This window comes from Cydia pomonella, chromosome 14 (assembly GCF_033807575.1).
Source record: "Cydia pomonella isolate Wapato2018A chromosome 14, ilCydPomo1, whole genome shotgun sequence".
Classification (NCBI taxonomy): domain Eukaryota; kingdom Metazoa; phylum Arthropoda; class Insecta; order Lepidoptera; family Tortricidae; genus Cydia; species Cydia pomonella.
The window spans coordinates 15,232,145-15,252,098 of NC_084716.1; the positions used below are offsets into that span (position 1 = coordinate 15,232,145).

The 19,954-nt window shown below is 42.8% G+C and overlaps 1 protein-coding gene across 1 annotated transcript in view; it reads right to left on the reverse strand.

Annotated features, from left to right (window-relative positions):
• Positions 1-433: 433 nt before the first annotated feature.
• Positions 434-19,954, reverse strand: part of LOC133525043 (homeodomain-interacting protein kinase 2-like) — a 138,329-nt gene continuing 118,808 nt past the window's right edge. Inside the window, exons 7-25 of the mRNA XM_061861259.1 lie at positions 19,435-19,653; positions 18,900-19,054; positions 18,119-18,295; positions 15,849-16,002; positions 15,305-15,406; positions 14,916-15,026; positions 14,488-14,555; positions 14,264-14,381; positions 12,539-12,658; positions 11,097-11,314; positions 10,236-10,301; positions 8,656-8,769; positions 8,081-8,298; positions 7,371-7,492; positions 7,017-7,163; positions 6,337-6,414; positions 3,922-4,073; positions 2,380-2,472; positions 434-744 (exon numbers count right to left, since the gene is read on the reverse strand). Of these exons, the coding sequence (XP_061717243.1) occupies positions 567-744; positions 2,380-2,472; positions 3,922-4,073; positions 6,337-6,414; positions 7,017-7,163; positions 7,371-7,492; positions 8,081-8,298; positions 8,656-8,769; positions 10,236-10,301; positions 11,097-11,314; positions 12,539-12,658; positions 14,264-14,381; positions 14,488-14,555; positions 14,916-15,026; positions 15,305-15,406; positions 15,849-16,002; positions 18,119-18,295; positions 18,900-19,054; positions 19,435-19,653 (2,610 nt within the window). The 3' untranslated portion in view covers positions 434-566. The remainder of the gene's footprint in view (positions 745-2,379; positions 2,473-3,921; positions 4,074-6,336; positions 6,415-7,016; positions 7,164-7,370; positions 7,493-8,080; positions 8,299-8,655; positions 8,770-10,235; positions 10,302-11,096; positions 11,315-12,538; positions 12,659-14,263; positions 14,382-14,487; positions 14,556-14,915; positions 15,027-15,304; positions 15,407-15,848; positions 16,003-18,118; positions 18,296-18,899; positions 19,055-19,434; positions 19,654-19,954) is intronic.

The following is a 19,954-nucleotide window of genomic DNA, read 5'->3' on the forward strand; positions in this document are numbered from 1 at the left end:
AGTAAACATAATCGTTACAAAATAAATCAATACAACAATACATCTACGTCAAACAGGTCTCCGCCACTAAATAATATACTTCTACTCAAACCAAGTCGAATACACCCGGTCACAAACATCGAACATACTACAAGCGAACAATAGTCGCGAATTTTATAAATCGGCAAAGTCAATGCAGAGTCGAAGGGATTATCGTCACAGCTCACGATAATAAGAAGGTCGTCCCTTCCCCCACGGGTGGAACTCTGTTTATAATTTCAATTATATGATGATTTATAAACAAATTAAATAACTCGGCATAATCTGTTTTTGAAAATAAAAACTTAATATCTGATTCGTCAACGGCGAGCTTAAAAATCGACTTCAATATTCAATTTTAAGAAAGTACAGCCAACACGTAAAGCTCTAGGAATATACATATAGTTTCTCCTCGGCTCCGCATTTTTATCGGGTACGACGCGGGCCAACGTCGGGTCCGTCGCTGCGACAAAGGGCGGTGCAGTACTGTCGGCGCGGGCCCACAGGCCGGCGGGAGGTCGGCACGCCTCGGCCAGCACGCTGGCCGCTCAGTCGGTGTACCACAGGTGCTGCGGCGGGTGCTGCGGCACGAGGTAGGTGGGCGAGTAGGGCTGCAGGTAGGCGGGCAGGCGCGCGCTGGCGTGGTGCGCGGGCGGGGGCACGCCGCCGCCCACGCCGCCCACGCCGCCCACCGCGCCCACCGCGCCCACGCCGCCGACGCCACCGCTGGAATCACATCTCTACATTATTATCGATGTACCCAACTCATGCATAGATATTGAGGCCCTTCCCTAATCCTTTACTGTATACGAAGCCATATATGCCCGATATGATATTCAACTCTATTAACAGCTGTTAAAGTTCAAGTTTCAACAAATATTTTTTATTACATGCAGTAAGGGCCGAACTTGTTGAGTGAGAGCATCGACGCAGTATGGGGTCTGGCGTGTAAGTCTAATTATCTAGATTCTAGCTGATTGGCGCGACGGCGTGGAAGTGGAGCGCATCCCTGCTTCCGAGCAAATTCAGTAGCGGTACTGATGTCGTATCGATTTCTACTGGTGAGTCGAACGGCACACTGAGATTTTAAGGAAATAAATTTTTTTTTAATGAAATAACTACAGTCTGCTAGACACAAACTGTATAAAACGGTTTGATTTTGATCAAATATATTCCGCTGCAATCAAAGCTACGAGGGGAATTTAAAAGTTCTTAGAAATAGGGTCATAATAGTACATTACGATACAAGTGCGAAAAATAGGAAATTCGAAACGAGTGGCGATAAATTAAAACACGACCGAAGGGAGTGTTTTAAATCGACACGAGTTGCGAATTACCTATTCGCACATGTATCGTACAACGTTTTACAGTACATATGGCCCTTTAAATGTTCGACACAGTAACGTAATATGCTACTTCTCGCACTAGTGCTATAAAGTAGCCCCATATGTACTGTAAACAATATTTTAAACTATTCTACAAAATTTCCTTTTTTGAGTTCCTTACCCAAAGGGTAAAACGTCCATCCGTCTGTCACCAGGCTATATTTCATGCACCGTGATAACTAGACATTTAAAATATTCACAGATTTCTGTTGCCACTAAAACAATAAATACTAAAAAGTTCGGAACCCTCGGTGAGCAAATCCGACTAGCACTTATCCGGTTTTTTTGCTTATAATTTTATTACTCCATCTAATTTTTTTTTGTTCGTATAAATCTCGAAAAACGGCTCCACCACAGGCATCACCGCGTTATCGTCATCACAATTAGTTCCACGTATCGCCTCCGATAATTTTGGAAAAAAATGGAAATTAGTTAGAACTAAGTCTGGCTAGTACGGATAGCCGATGAAAAGTGCACAGATAGATAAGGATGGGATTCTCTTTGAAATCCCCAAACGCAAGTATTTGTTACCATATTTAAAACTGATTCAACTGTCTTCTAAAACCATTGTTTAAAATTTTCAATGTTTTGTTCGTTAATTGAGGTGGAGGGCCGGCCGAAGCGGGGGTCATCTTTACAGCTAGCAGCTCTTTTAAACTAGCAATTCAGTAAGCAGCCGTGGAATAGACTAAAGCATCAATGCCAACTTACTCCTAAATATCCAAAAAAATATTTTATATTATATCCAATTACTTCAAAAATAATTGACGACATAATAATACCTAATAATAAAAATAAAAGGAAGCGTAAAGAGGTGTCGTAAATTTGCAATTCTAATATTTTTTTCATTCACCCTCGTACAAAAATCAGAACACAATCGTAACTACTAATCGGAAACTACGGAACAATTTCTTATCTAGTAGTTGTTTAATCAAAATCATATCATCTTATAATGCAACAATAAGGGAATACTCACGTGTGATAATGATAAGTGGGCACGTAGAGAGGCGGTGGTAAGTAACCGGGAGACACCCCTCCAGCCGGCGACAGGACGCCTCCGCTACCAGTTCTGAAAATATTCACACATTGATTTAATATATATGAGAACTGTAAACTCTTCCATTTTAATTGAAAAAAGAAAATATTTTAAATAGAGGTGGATTGTCGAAGTAAACTTTGTAGCCATAGTAAATTTACTGCCATCTTTTGACACATGATAAGAAACTTTTGAACGCCATTAGACGTTGATCCTTATTCTTTCACAGATACATATCTGTGCAGCAGTTAAATTTGTTAAACATCAAACAATGGCGCTATCTGATAGAGCATAGGCCAAAGGTTATGGCGCCGTCGCTCGAAACGATACCGATAGTAAAGCTGCTCAGGCTCTCAGCTGCAGTACAGGGTGGATTCCGGGATTTTGATGGCCGAGGGGATGGGCGGGGTTTGTGTACACTGACTTGTAGTGGTTGTGCGGGTGGTGGTGCCAGGCGTGCCCGCTAGTGTACTGGCGGGGGTATAGTTGTGTACACTGACTTGTAGTGGTTGTGCGGGTGGTGATGCCAGGCGTGCCCGCTAGTGTACTGGCGGGGGTATAGTTGTGTACACTGACTTGTAGTGGTTTTGCGGGTGGTGGTGCCAGGCGTGCCCGCTAGTGTACTGGCGGGGGTATAGTTGTGTACACTGACTTGTAGTGGTTGTGCGGGTGGTGGTGCCAGGCGTGCCCGCTAGTGTACTGGCGGGGGTATAGTTGTGTACACTGACTTGTAGTGGTTGTGCGGGTGGTGGTGCCAGGCGTGCCCGCTAGTGTACTGGCGGGGGTATAGTGGTGTACACTGACTTGTAGTGGTTATGCGGGTGGTGGTGCCAGGCGTGCCCGCTAGTGTACTGGCGGGGTATAGTGGTGTACACTGACTTGTAGTGGTTGTGCGGGTGGTGGTGCCAGGCGTGCCCGCTAGTGTACTGGCGGGGGTATAGTGGTGTACACTGACTTGTAGTGGTTATGCGGGTGGTGGTGCCAGGCGTGCCCGCTAGTGTACTGGCGGGGTATAGTGGTGTACACTGACTTGTAGTGGTTATGCGGGTGGTGGTGCCAGGCGTGCCCGCTAATGTACTGGCGGGGTATAGTGGTGTACACTGACTTGTAGTGGTTGTGCGGGTGGTGGTGCCAGGCGTGCCCGCTAGTGTACTGGCGGGGGTATAGTGGTGTACACTGACTTGTAGTGGTTATGCGGGTGGTGGTGCCAGGCGTGCCCGCTAGTGTACTGGCGGGGTATAGTGGTGTACACTGACTTGTAGTGGTTATGCGGGTGGTGGTGCCAGGCGTGCCCGCTAGTGTACTGGCGGGGTATAGTGGTGTACACTGACTTGTAGTGGTTGTGCGGGTGGTGGTGCCAGGCGTGCCCGCTAGTGTACTGGCGGGGGTATAGTGGTGTACACTGACTTCTAGTGGTTATGCGGGTGGTGGTGCCAGGCGTGCCCGCTAGTGTACTGGCGGGGTATAGTGGTGTACACTGACTTGTAGTGGTTGTGCGGGTGGTGGTGCCAGGCGTGCGCGGCATGGTGCGCGGCGTGCGGCGCGTGCGCGTGCTGCTTGTGCGCGGGCGGCGCGCCGACGGCCGCACCCGCCGTCGCCGCCGATCCACTCGTGTACTCGCGGCAGCCGCCCGTCTGGAATAATAATTGCATTTTTATATGACGGTTACAATTTGCCGCAGTGGACAGGCACCGTGTAAACGCCGACCGATGACGTTGCCAAGAGACCCAGCCAAACTAGGAGGCTTGTATTGTGTACAACCTTATTTGTAAATACATACATCCGTTTATTTGGCAGCAGTAGACAACCTATAATATCATCAATTATTGAAAATAAATTTCCTGTTAATAAAATTATGTACGTAGTTTTATCCGTAATATTCGTGCTCATTCTTAATTAATTGTGGATTAGTTAAATCTGATTCGTTTAATTGGCATTTCATGGTTAATTTCTTGTATTAAAATTGGTTAGCATTACGAAAATATTTTAATCCACTTCACAATTTACGACCGTAAACTACTACAATTGAATATATGTATAATCTACTAAACCGATTTTAACCCTGTGACCGCCAAAGACGTCAACCGACGCGCACGGCTACAGCCCTGTAAAGTACTGTATTTACAGTACTTTAATCATACGATGATCTTAATTCCAACGGTTCGCCAATACAAACATCACGCGGTACGACCGCTCTGCTCGCCGGTCTAACTTCGACTGACCGTGACATCACCATGACGTAAGCGCTGAAGACGTCTATACACTACAAGCCTCAATCTCTTCGTGCATTCCGACAAGGTTCACGATAAAGCATAGTTCATATAAAATTGGTACGCACTAGAAGATTGTTATTTTTTTAAGTAAATAAAATAAGAAAGTTATAAATGATGAATTTTAAATATGTATAAATCTAAAAAAATCTCTGTTTTCATAATGGAGCCCCCTCATCTTCTGCACAACACTTTTGTCGACATTTTTGGCGTTTTGATTTCTTGTAGAGCGCAATGAATGACCCTGGACAATCTGACAAGTCTTGTTTTTTTTTTTCATGATTGCCCAGTAGTTTTTGATAGATTGAAATTGGGTACAATTCGGAGGATTCATCTCGCGGGGTATGTAAGTAGCCTGATTATTAGCATACCATGCCAAAACTTTTTTGCTGCTGCTAAATCTGGCCAACATTTCACAGGATCGTTATGGGTTATAATAAATAGCAATACTCATTTCTCTAAGCACTCTTTAATATAAAGGTCCGACTTCATTGTTGACTATGTTATAAAACTTTTCGTCTTACAGCCGCAATTATAAATTCCTTGCCATAACATATGTTTTTTTGCGAACTTGTCAAGTTTCACGAACTTATATTTTTTGGGTACAGTACCTCTATTATTGGCATATAAAACTTCGAACCGTGTAGTTGATTAAAATCGAGTTTTACAATACGTCTTGTCGTCCAACAACAAGCAACCTTCGAATTTTGTCAATACTGGGTCGTACAATAGTCGAGCTAGTGTTTTAGCTTGACGGATCTGTTTAACAGTCCGATTTAGCTGTTTTATTGCTCGATAGCCACCTCTGAGGCGAATCATCTTTATCTTTCTAGAAGTTTCTTTGAATTTTTGGGATAAATCGTAATTAGACCTCATCTAATTACGATTTATCCCAAGAAGATCTTATTATTTGTCCTAGACCTCCGATTAAGTTTTTATTTTCCTGTCGGCTGATAGAGTCTCCTTGTAACGTTTTATGACCCTACAAATACTATCTTTTAGCATCTTAAGCGACTTAGCTGTCTTCGTCCGGGATCGATAAGAATTTTGCACGATCAATCTCCTTTTCTCAATTTTCATGGTCGAAAACTTTAAAATGCATAAAGCTAGAAAATAGTACATTACGATACAAGTGCGAGAAATAGGAAATTCGAAACGAGTAGCGATAAATTAAAACACGACCGAAGGGTGTTTTAAATCGACACGAGTTGCGAATAACCTATTCGCACATGTATCGTACAACGTTTTACAGTACATATGACCCTTTAAATTTTCAACATAGTTACATAATGTGCTAATTTACGCACTAGTGCGGAAAAATAGCACCATATGTACTGTAAATAATATTTTCACCATGAATACTTTGAAGGTTGGTGATTGAACTGTAACTCTAAAACTGTTTCCCGCCATGGAATTATTGCTAATTATGTCCCAATTCTATATGAACTAAGCTTTATTACACCGTACACGATAGGCATGGCGTTCAAAGTCTTAAAACATTCATCAGTTCATCACTAATGCTCCTCTTTTGGGGATTACATATTGTGTCTGTGTGTCAGTATATATTTTTCAAGTCTGTGATAATTGTAATGTAAATGTAAAGTGGTGTGAGTGATATTTTACTCACACTATCCCTCTTGTTGTGCTGCGTCGGCACGTACTGGTTGCATTGGTACTCGTTGGTCGGCCGGACGGCGGCACCCGTCTAAAACGTAAATGGAATGTCATAGCTGTGAGGGAACACGGAACTACAACTTTTATCTCATGAAAATTAAATATTCAAGGTTCTGGTATTTTTTTATCAGGGCAGAGATTACACTGGTCCTATTCTAAATGAAATGCAATATTGTCAAAACATGGATTCTACATAACAGAAAAGGGCCATCAATCGTCTATTCAATAATTCGTCTAGTAATTTTATAAGTTTGAACCGACAACATACAGTGGAACGACGCCATATTTGCGGTTTTTCTGTTTTCGACGATAACTTTTTATTACAAAATCCTAACAAAATCTATGAAATTTAGTAAGGATCTTGAGAATCAGTTCGAGACTGTCCCTCCTAAATTTTACGATCATTTCAATACAGAGTAACAAGTTATCATCGAAAAACAGATAATTCTTATGTTCGACCCCAAGTATGGCGTCGTTCTACAATGCAACAGCCGCTCATCATGGCATATAAGCCTGGCTAATATCGATTCGCATCCCGGATCATCGGCTTCATAAGCAGGGTCACCAGTCACCACGTTCGTCGTACATCCTGGTGAGGTGCCCGCAGCGCTAAGAGCAGGATCAGTGACCAACCTGCTGGTAGTGGTGGTGGTCGGGCGGCGGCGGGTCGTGCTTGTGCGCCTCCTGCTGCGCGAGCGCCAACAGCCGCTTCTTCTGGCTCTGCGGCGTGGCCTGCGCGCGCGCCGCCGGCGCCGGGGCCGCCGCCGGGGCTGACGGTTGCTGTGCGCCAAAAACATATGGTAACTAATATATTATGGGTATATTTTATCATTTTAATCTCGTACCTTATTTTGGCAACTCAGCAAGCTGCGTTGCCTAAACACGGTACTCGCCTATAAAGCTCTCATTATATCACGATTGTATAAAATACTATTTGATTAGATGTGGTGTTTTCGTCCACGTTAAGTTAGTATGGTTATGACGTACCGTGTGATGGTGGTGGCAGGGCTGCGGCTCGGGCTTGACATGAGGATCGTCTCGTGGCGAGCGCGCGCTGCAGATGACGCCGGGCGCCGCCGCCGCCGGGGGACATGCCCCGCTACCGCCCGCTATAATAAACAAATAATTACTAACTTTTCACCCTACATTTAGCTACTACATTTCTATTAAATTGTTTACTGAAGTACTTCGACACACGGAATACGGGATATAGCCTGCTTTATTTCAACCATTAAACGCAGGTGTGCAAGCGTGCGGACTCGTTGTAATGTACGAATCGGCGAAGACGGTAAATCGCTTGCATGGCGAGTGCGTGTAATGTATCCCCTTCTGAGGATTTGTATATTATATAACATCTTAAGTTTTTTTATTAGAAATATCGATTGATTGAAAGTAAAGAGATAATAAATATTTCAAGCAAATTCGCTCGAAGCTGATTTTGGTAATGTCATACATACATACAAATTTAGCAAAACGGTAGACTCGCATTGCGAAAGTTCACCGTGTTTATTTTTTACAGTGGCCTTAATTAGGAAACGCGAGATAGTTACCCCCTTATTCATGAAACTGACACTTACAAACCTGTTAAAATTGGTTTATTTCTAACAAACGGAAATGTTAAAATGACCGATTGGGACAAACGATTATCAACGGTTTGGCAGATTTGAGAGATGTATAAATAACGTGATGAGACAGACCTCTGTTGTGGGGCATGGCGCGCGGCTCGTCGTCGTCGGAGTCGGAGATGGTGATGACGGAGACGGCGGGCGAGGGCGTGTCGCGGATGGTGATGGTGTGCGCCGCGCCCGCCGCCGCCGCCGCCGCCGCCGCTCCCGCTCCCGCCCCCGCCACCGCTCCCGCTCCCGCCGTCGCGCCGCCCGAGCCCCACGACGCGCGCCCGCCGCCAATGTTGCTTCTGTCACGAAATACGCATTATTACAAAACATTCAACTCCAAACAAAATGTTCGCGATTAAATCTCCTTTTCGTGCTTCAACATTGAATAACCCAAAATTCATACGCCATCCGCCGTATAGCACCATTCGTTTCAGCTGTCAATTTCTAGGACACAGTTTCTTAGACTTTACACCACTTCTTCTGTGCTGTGTAACACGAAAATTAACTACGAAGTTAAATATGCAGTCGTCTCCAAAAAGTACAATCATCAATTAATATTTTTTATCCATGTATCAGCTATTTTAACTATTACTTGCATACCTATCCGATTACGCAAAACATTATTGTTTTCCGTCGTACGAGTGCATTCTACTTACGTGTTCTGTTCGTGCGTATGCCTGTTGTGCCGCGACGGCGGCGTGCCTTCCTTCACTCGCTTCTTCACGGGTGACAGCTGAGTCGGCTCCTTCTTGCCCCCACTGCTCGCCATACTGTACCATAATAACACATTAGTATACAATCCATATGTCTATCTAATTGTACTGGTCGCAAAATCATTTTAAGTTTTCTGTCAGTATTTGATAGGTGAAATCAGTTATAAAATCTTTTCTTTCCGATTGTGCTAAAACACAATATTTAGAAATAGTAATTTAATAAAAGTTGGGTTTCAAATTTCAGCTCTAAAAACTTAAATTAAAAGTCAGTAGTGTAAGTAGTCAAAAAAGAAACTCGTGAAGGAGGACTACCAATTGCACTTCGTTTTTGTCATGCGACAAAACTTTTTTTTTATGAAACAGAACATAAGAGAGATATGCTTACACATGATAAAATATAAAATTGAAATGTATTACACATCACTGTGTTGCATGTGATGACCCAAATAAGTACTGTCAATTTATTGAAAATAGTCGTAGAATGTATTTCAAAGACGGTTAATTATGACGAATATAAATTTAAAAATTGTCTTCTCAAAAATACCATTCCTTTGCTGAATCATAGTGTCATTCTCTATTGCCATAAAAATGCATATATAAGTTATATGCTATATACATTTCGGCAGACTCCCGTTTTCAACTACGGACACATAAATACGAAACATATATTACTATAGCGAATACGCGTATGGTGAGAAAGTGGAATAACTCAGTTAAGTTACAGCTTTTCGCTTATTATTACAAAATAATATCTACAAACTAATTTCTCAAAAATACACTCTGACTATAATCTAGTTTCTAAATTAAGTTAGCTACATGGGAAAAATACTTAACGTAAGCTGATAAAGTAAAATACAACTAAATATTATATTTATAAAGCTGTTAAGAGGACAAATGAAAGTGAAATGACAAAATAGGTTAGAATTGTCTGTGTTTTTTCTGTACGCGTCTGTTTGACATTTTTTTACGTCAATAAACAAAATACCGATACAAAAGCCAAGATCCCCAACCAGCATAATGTCACGATCAATAATGGCGACGGTTTTCAATGGTAACCTAGCACAAACCAATTTGTGACCAACACAAATGCGTATGCACAGTTGAATCATAGTTATTTAATACCGTAGAAACACATAATGGACAATTAAGTCACACATCAACTATGTTCACATCTCTCCGGTGAAGTTAAAGAAAGGAAACCCTAATTTTCTGATTCAACTCTAATCCGCATAAACGGTTACTGCTTTTTCATTAACCTGTGAGAGAAAACCATCAAATGCACATGGAGTTTAGAGTTACATTATTCGGACCAAACGTGACTCTTTCCGTTTGGAATTTTACGCAAAATGACTGATATGAATCCGATATCAGTCATTTTGCGTGATGTTGCGACATTATTAAATAAGAACTGAAATATGTTCTTATTTAATAATGTCGCAACATCACGAACACAGAATACTCAAGGGATAGGGAGACATGATGGTGGGTGAAAACTGAAAATCTAGCTAAATTAGGGTCGGCACCTGTATTGGTGTGTTTGGTGATGCGGCTGGTAGTGGGCCACCGCGCTCGTCTGCTGCTTTGTCGATCTGTTGACAACCCTGACGATGTAGAACATCGTAGGTACGTTTATAGGTAAGTAGGATTCCTAATACATACGGTAGGAACATACTAGTTTTTTAATTAGGTTACTAGTATGTTTAGGGATGTTAATGTATGTTATAGAAATCCAGGAATTATAAAAATAATATTTGGATATATTTTTAAGGGCTGTTTTCTCATTCTTCAATGTAATGAGAATAATACCTGTATTTCTGCCTTTTTAATGGGTATGAAACTTTTACCACGAGAGCATAATTGAAGTGCAAGTATTGTATTTTTTTTTACGTCTGATAGGAATAAAGTCGTAGTGCGTCGGATGATGATGCGTTGATGATTTCACCGTTAGGTCCAGCTCGTGTTCTTAATTAAAATACTAAATGCGACATCTATTATTCCCACGACAAAATAATTTGCATGTGGGTAGAGGCCCCACTGAGGCGCACGAATTCCTTAAAGGGTTTTTCGTTCCATTTATGTGCCGAAATATACGTAAACAACTGGCTTTAGTTCGCGACATGTAAAAAACGCCACGAAAAAACGTTTCGAGCTTTGTTCGCCCGATGCTAATGCTGCCAGCGTCAAATACATTCAATTTAATCATTTATGAATGAAATCATTATTTTACGAGTTCACGGCATAATATTCCATACGCCGATCGGATACATTTGTTTCCTTCAATCGTACGGTAGACGACGCAACTGTTGTCGAGCGAATATTCCCTCTCCGATGAAATCGAAAGCTCAGATATAGAAGAGAATGGTGAAGATGTTATGTTCGCTAACCTCTTGTGCGGATGGTGGTGCAGATGGTGCGGATGGAAGTCCCAGACGTCGGGCTCGGGCAGCGGCGCGGGCTCCACGATGAGCGGCGCGCGCCACTCGCCCACGCCCACGTCGCCCACACCCACCCCCACGCCACCCACGCCCACGCCCACGCCGCCCACGCCATGCTGGTGGTGCGCCGCGGCCGCTGCCGCCGCCGCCGCTGCTAGTTGCTGCACCTGGGGGGAATACGTTGGAATCAGCTTGGAACTGCAAACATGTATTCTGTATACTTGCTTAAGGGAATCTGTCTCAGTACAAAGTAATCTGAGGCTAATCAATTACCATTTTTGTAGGAATATAATACCTATCGTGTGGATTTTGTCGAGTGCGAATGTAAGTCGGAGCATTAACAATAAATTATATACTTTACAGTACATATGGGGCTACTTTATAGCACTAGTGCGAGAAGTAGCATATTACGTTACTGTGTCGAACATTTAAAGGGCCATATGTACTGTAAAACGTTGTACGATACATGTGCGAATAGGTAATTCGCAACTCGTGTCGATTTAAAACACTCCCTTCGGTCGTGTTTTAATTTATCGCCACTCGTTTCGAATTTCCTATTTTTCGCACTTGTATCGTAATGTACTATTTCACGTCAGCAGCTCGAACAAGGGTAATTTGCTGCTTAAAAACAGTGACCAAAATCGCATTTTGCTCACTGAGTGAGACAAAATAACATTCAAGTGACTTTTATATTCGAATGTCATTTCAATGTGCGGGGCCTAATACAAGTTCGAAGTATTTGGATTCTATTGTCTTTGTCCCTTTCACGTCATTAGCAAAAAGAAAGAGACAAAAAAGTACATACTTAATTCAACGGTATATTGACGGTTTATAATAGACCCCCGAAATAAGTCAGACCGCATCGTTCCAAAACAACCTACGAGTCTTCATTCGTAATAATTAATTAATGAAATAAAAGTTCAACATTTAATCAAAACACCATATGTTACGTATTTTATTATACAATCGAAACAGTGAACTTATACAAATTTACGCAATTGTTACGCAGTAAATAATTCTACTTAACTACTTTTAACGATCTCTACTATAGTTGACAAATAGTAGTATCCGCCATTCGGACCGTATCTTACAAATTTTGTTTTATTGCGGTAAACAAAGTACTACTCACCGGCTATATTTTATATATATGTACAGTCAGCGTCAAATACTTTGTGGCAGTCAAAGTGACCAAATAGTTCGGTACACCATACTAAATATAGGGTGTACCGAACTATTTGGCTACTTTGGTTGCTACAAAGTATTTGACGCTGACTGTACATGTTTGCCACCCAATTTGGAATTTTGTTATTCGGTTTCGGTTTTCGGTCGGGGTTTCGTGGCTCTAGAGACACTAGCAAACGTATTAAATGAATAATAAGTGCGTTACTAACCTGATAGGCTGGCGGGCACAGGATGGAGGAAACAAACTGGTGCGGGAAAGGTTCCGCAGCCCTCGTCGCATATTGTCGCGCTCCTCCCACCGCCACGCGACCGCCCTGATATAGCTGGTACTGGAAAACATACACACATTATATTTCATTTTTCAAAGCAGCTAGTTTGCCAGGTGTTTGTGGCGTTTATTTATTATTATTTTCTAGTAAACTGCCGACAAATGTTCTCCGGGAATATAACAAGGAAAAGACATATTTAAAAATAATGTCGATGTTTTAGTTTTAATGCGAAGTTAAAAGATTGCCACACTACGACTAAAATAAGGTCAACGGAATGAGATAAATTATGTAAACCAATTTTTAAGTGATTTGAAACGTCGTTATGTAAAACAATTATTTAAATATCACCGGACTGATACAGTGATAATCCTTATTTAATTTAGTTGTTATGTTGTATCTTCTTGCTGTATCACTTTTTCCTACTTAACCATTTGTTAAATTTATGTTATTTAATGTCTTTTTTCTTCTTATCTGATGCCTTCCGTGATTCTTCTCACTTGACGGTCTCATCGGATCGGATCGGCGCTGGAAGCCACCAGCAACATGCTGGGATGAGGCCATTTCGTCACTTTATACTTTCTAAGTTTTTGTTATATTATGTAAGTTATCTGGTTTGTGTTTACGAATATCTACTGTCATTACCTCTTTATCTCGTTTCATTGAGCTCACTTTAGTTGACGAAGTGACAGTTATACGCGTAATAATAACAAATGAAAATGAGAAGTAGTCGTAGCCACGTACCAGGTTGTCGTAGGGCGCGGGCGGCAGGCGCTGCTGGTTGATGGTGAGCGCCAGGTGGTGCGCGGAGGGCGCGGCGGCGGGCGCCACCACGCCGCCCACGTACTCGCCGCCCACGCCGCTGCCCGACCGTCGGCAAACCTGACATTATACATACCAGGTTGTCGTAGGGCGCGGGCGGCAGGCGCTGCTGGTTGATGGTGAGCGCCAGGTGGTGCGCGGAGGGCGCGGCGGCGGGCGCCACCACGCCGCCCACGTACTCGCCGCCCACGCCGCTGCCCGACCGTCGGCAAACCTGACATTATACATACCAGGTTGTCGTAGGGCGCGGGCGGCAGGCGCTGCTGGTTGATGGTGAGCGCCAGGTGGTGCGCGGAGGGCGCGGCGGCGGGCGCCACCACGCCGCCCACGTACTCGCCGCCCACGCCGCTGCCCGACCGTCGGCAAACCTGACATTATACATACCAGGTTGTCGTAGGGCGCGGGCGGCAGGCGCTGCTGGTTGATGGTGAGCGCCAGGTGGTGCGCGGAGGGCGCGGCGGCGGGCGCCACCACGCCGCCCACGTACTCGCCGCCCACGCCGCTGCCCGACCGTCGGCAAACCTGACATTATACATACCAGGTTGTCGTAGGGCGCGGGCGGCAGGCGCTGCTGGTTGATGGTGAGCGCCAGGTGGTGCGCGGAGGGCGCGGCGGCGGGCGCCACCACGCCGCCCACGTACTCGCCGCCCACGCCGCTGCCCGACCGTCGGCAAACCTGACATTATACATACCAGGTTGTCGTAGGGCGCGGGCGGCAGGCGCTGCTGGTTGATGGTGAGCGCCAGGTGGTGCGCGGAGGGCGCGGCGGCGGGCGCCACCACGCCGCCCACGTACTCGCCGCCCACGCCGCTGCCCGACCGTCGGCAAACCTGACATTATACATACCAGGTTGTCGTAGGGCGCGGGCGGCAGGCGCTGCTGGTTGATGGTGAGCGCCAGGTGGTGCGCGGAGGGCGCGGCGGCGGGCGCCACCACGCCGCCCACGTACTCGCCGCCCACGCCGCTGCCCGACCGTCGGCAAACCTGACATTATACATACCAGGTTGTCGTAGGGCGCGGGCGGCAGGCGCTGCTGGTTGATGGTGAGCGCCAGGTGGTGCGCGGAGGGCGCGGCGGCGGGCGCCACCACGCCGCCCACGTACTCGCCGCCCACGCCGCTGCCCGACCGTCGGCAAACCTGACATTATACATACCCGATTATGATGGAAAACAAAATACAATATACACACTCGTACCTACTCCTAATGTCAAGCTAGTAGGATTTTAGAAATTGACAGTAACGTGCCCTACGGAAAAGTAGTTATACTCGAAAGGTCTAACCTACTCCATTTTAAATAAAGTTTAGAGGTATTATTGGCAGTTCTGAATGTTTGTTGTGAAATTCCTGAATGTTTCAATGAAATCTTATTTTCTCCTCGAACAACAGGAAATATTTTAATGTCCTAAAATAAAATACTTTGATAGAATACTTTGAATAAGATATTTCTGCCACAAAAACGACAATAAAAAATAAATAATAGTAAATATATTCACGTACCTCCATCATTTGCACGGATGCCTTGACGTTGTTGCAATGCGCGTAGTCCACGAGGTGTGCGAGTGTCACGAAAGCGTGGTTCAGCGCCTCGCCCGGGGTTATCCTTCGTTCCTGACATTTATTATATACCATTATTATTTTAAAAAACACCGGATTTGAACCAATTGCGTCGGTATCGTCTAAGGTATAAGTGATAATTCAACGTATAAAGCTTATTTAATCAGTACAATGTAAATAGTTGTAATGTGAGAAAACATAAAACATCTGTACAAGTGTTTAAATAATAATTCACGAAGTCACATTTCAATAACCAATGCGGTCGAACCGTTAGTTAAAAACTCTTCCCGTCTTCCAATTTAGGATTTTGTTTTCTACTTCTGTTTACTAACCTGATCCATAGTGAGCATTCTCTTCAGTAAATCGATGAATTCCCTTCTGTCCGCCTTCTCGGCCAAGAGTTGGCCGCCTTCTAGATCTGTTGGTACATTAACCTGCAATTACATATGAATACATTAACTTAGTAACAAATGAACCCACGTGTCCGAGCATACTCGCTAGACGAGGACACGACGAAAACTAGCACTAACATCAGGAACCGTCCATTTTTTTTAGGTAAAGTTAAATTATATAGGAATAGCGCGTATATTTTGCTACTGTACGGCAAATCACGCTAAAATTAAGAGGTAACTAGATGATTGACGGCATCCATTCCGCTCACACTGCATAATGCTCTGGCTGTATAATGAATTCCCTGCTCAGATTTTCTCGAAAGAACGGCATTGGAGTCCTCATTAAAGTATTACTAAAGTATAAGTTTTGGAAGGGCCGGCAACGTGCATTTGCAACTCTGGAGTTACAGACGTCCATGGGTTGCTACGGTAAGCACTTGTTAGGTACTCGTCTGCTACCGAAGTGACCATTTTTGGTACGCACCTGTCCGATGTCGTCAAGGCAGTTGAAGATGTACTTCCTGGCCTCCTTGCTCTTGATGCCGGTCTCCAGCTCGTGCTCCTCGGGCGTCTTCAGCCGCCAGAACGGGTACGTGCTGTCCACGTCGCGGTAGAAGAACTTGGCCGTTTTTGACGCACTGCAATTCAAAATTCACAAATATGTTTTATTCAAGAATCTTGCAGTACTTCTAAGCTGCACCGAGTTGCACCCCGTTGGAGACTTTTGAAGCGCCACCAGTGCACCATATCAGTCGGTATGATCAAATATCAAATATCAAACATTTATTCAGCAAATAGGCCACAGGGGCACTTTTACATGTCCATTTTTACAAACAATAAATTAAAAAAAAACAATTACAAATATCGAATCTATGAAATAATGAATACTTTATTAGAGATGTATACTGTCTCTAAATGTCAAATTACACAAAAAAAAACTATGATAAAAAAATAAAACCATAAAATACTAAAATTCTTTAGAGATGTATAAGTCTCTAAGTGTCAGAGATAAAATATAAAAATATATATTAAATTATCCTTAGAGATGTAGATGGTCGCCAAGGCTTGAATTCTTATATAAATAATTAAAAGACAAAAAAATTAAAACAGACAAGAACCGAATGAAGTGTCTCACGTTAATGTCACTCAAAAGTAAAGTTACATACTTTAACCTCCAATATAATGCGGCGCAGAAGACTTATATGGTAGCGTAAATTATTATTTATTATTTATGAATGCACAGGCAGCTTATAGCCGATACGTGTACATCAATGCCCTGCACTTGTGTTTTGTCCATTTATAAAATGTTTGTCGAGTCTGTTTTCAAAACAATTCACTGAGGGTGCACTGATTACGGATTCGGGCAAACTGTTCCACACTTTCACTACGCGGATTGTATTTTGATGAAAAAGACGTTATGACCTTTGATTGAGTGTTCACTGAGTATAAGGATAAGTGTTACCTTTATTCTACACAGGTTGTTAAAAACACATTACAAGTAATTATATTTTCAATTGGTAACAAAACTTTACTACTAAATTTACCAAAACTGAAAATACAGAGTTACGAGTCTTGTTTTAATAAGGTACTAGTTAATTACTTACTAAATTTTGGTTAGCAACCGAAGATAAACAACAAGTATAAGTGCACAAATATTCACATACTGTACAAGACAAGCTTTAAAGTCATTATAATTGCTGGTTGTAGAGTTACTTTTGCTATTTTTCCTCAAAATACATTTCCTTATATATTACCTTATAAATAGCTGTGATTCGGTCACACTGAGGTGAATTATATTGTACACACAAACATTACTTTTCCTTGTGCAGACAGTTAATTTTTAAATACGAAGATTGATTTAAATTTTAATGCAATCATGGACCGATTGTTCTACGCAATGTTATTTAAATGTCATTGAAAAATTAAATCATAAAAAGTTAATGTAGCGGTGCACAACCAATCTCAACTACGCCAAATTATTACCATGTTTATTTTAGAAGTATCATTTTCGGATTGTTATCTTCTATTTGTACAATCTTGAGGACTCAGGTTATTTTGTGATCCTGGTATTTTTATATATTAATAACTTTGGTGATATGAATTACTAAGCCCAGATAGATATCCTCATGATTTCTGAGTATTCCAATTTTTATAACAAATCCTCCTATTTTTGGTTAAAGTGCTTCTCTGTAAAGTCTACAATCGTAAATGTTTTAGAACTTATTGTTTCGTCAAATTATTTTTTTATTTATTGGATAAATGTATACAACGTGCCCGTGAGCATTGCGAGACATTTTAACTAAGCATTCCTGGTAATATTTAGAAACTAAAATGTCATATAAAATTTCCTGGATTAGGCCTAGTTTCAGAGATAATTAAATGTTTTTCGAAATCATTATTTCGCCAAAATCGGTACAAAACACATGTTTGACTGCGGTATTGCCACTTTGAGGTCTAGTCTGGACATACCTATTGATTGACATCAAAAAATTAAAAAAATGTATTCGAGAGGCTACCCCCAAATAAAATTAAAAAAAACTTTTTAGTTAATTTTAGGTTATGTATTTATCAATAAAAATTACGTTTTATGTACTCAGTGTTCAAAAAAAAAGGAACAAAAAACAAAAAAAAATTTTTTTTTTGTCGAATTTCACAAATAATCATATTTTTTGCTTCTGTTGCCATCAGGAATGCACCGTTAAAATCTCTCGCAATGCTCACGGGCACCTTGTATTTTATTATACGTGAGCTGACCTGTTGAGCATGTGCTCGGTGGGCAGGCCCTGCGTCTGAGAGATGTAGCGGATCTGGTCGTACTCCGAGGAGCCGGGGTACAGCGGCCAGCCGAGGAACAGCTCCGCCACCACGCAGCCGAGGGACCACATGTCGATCGCCTCGCAGAACGCTAGGCCCAGGATGATCTCGGGAGCTCTGAAAATTAGAAACAACAATTGAAATTATGACAGAAACTGGGAGGAAACCGCAGCACCAACTATTATCGGAGCCCAAGACCCTTCTGGTCGCTAAGCCAGCGGAGTAAACTTACTCATTACTCTACTACTCACTCCGTTAGTTCAGCGACCCAAAATGAGACCTGGCCTCCGACACAAGACAGCGCCACTTTTCGCGGTCCTGTTCGACTTCTCGGCAATTGTTGATTCGAAGTTCGCGCAGATCCGCCTCCACCATGTCGCTCCAGCGATACCTAAATAACGATACACGCGATAGCGGAGTAAATAAGTACATTTTTAGTTTGTGAGTATTGTTGACCAATGATGACTAATAAGACTATTGAAGACTAAATGGCAACATAGAACAGGTTTCCATTTACAGGACAAATACTTCATAAATGTATGGAAGAGAAAGGCCTATCTCTCTTACATGTATCTCAGTGCAGGGCAACATTTGTCCAGTCCAGCACATCATTCTTTTCACTTCAATACTAGGACAACTCGGGCATCTCTTGTTGATAGTCACTGCTGTAGATACAATCAGTCCAAAGGAAATTTTGTCAGCAATCAAAATATTTAAGTACCTGTAGTATCGACTCTGCAGATAGGTGTTACAGACGGCCTTGCTGACGTGCGAGGCGCTGCCAAAGTCGATGACCTTGACCCTGTAGGGCTGCCGCGCCGGCTCCACCAGCATGATGTTCTCGGGCTTCAGGTCTGCGTGGATCAACCCTAGTTGCTGCAAGGAAAACGAGAAAATTTGAAGATTAAAATACTCTGACCTGACAATTCTCGTACTCGGTACAATTGGCGCTTGAAAGTTTGTGCCGAATTAATGAATAAGCAAAGAAAGCAGTTCCTTGGGACACCATGTCTAGGGAAGCATCAAATTCTGAAGAATGGATGTGATTGGTGCTTTCCCTATAGGCCCCTTAGGCCGCTTGTGTGATGCCTACCCAAAATTAAACAGATAATAAATAGTATTCAAAAGTTGTTATATTGAGTTTTTCTGAACGGTTGGCGATATAATAATATGTATACGTTACAATGTATTAACCAGTAGAGAAGACATGGGTTTTCTTGCGCCTAAGGTTGCTTAGCCAACGTCAGCGAGCTTACCTTCAGTTTGAGCAGCGCGGTGAGCACCTGCTGCAGGATGGGCCGAATGTACTTGAGCGGCAGCGGGCTGAACTTGTTCTGCTTGAGGAAGTCGTACAGGTTCTGCTCCAGCATCTCGAACACGAGGCAGGTGTGCGAGCGGTGCTGGAAGCACTCGTACGCGCGGACGAAGTTGAACTCGTCCGCGGACTCTTGAGAGAGCCGGGAGAGGATCGACACCTGGGAAACGAACAGCTGGTAAAAATAGGGAAAGAGAGCGCAGTCCGTCCCATCGTCCTAAAGTCAATGGAAAGTCTGCATCGCGACATGTAAGATCTTTCTACAAGCTTTGTCACACAGAAAATCCCTTTGTAACATGATAATCCTTGGCCTGTAGGATTTCTTCAATATATATTGGTAATTCCACTGAATATGCCATAAATTTAAGTATTATTTATTAATATAAGTAAGTACACTGGTCATATTTTACGATATCGACCCTAATGGGCGGCTGACGGATACAAATTACGTCAAAATAATG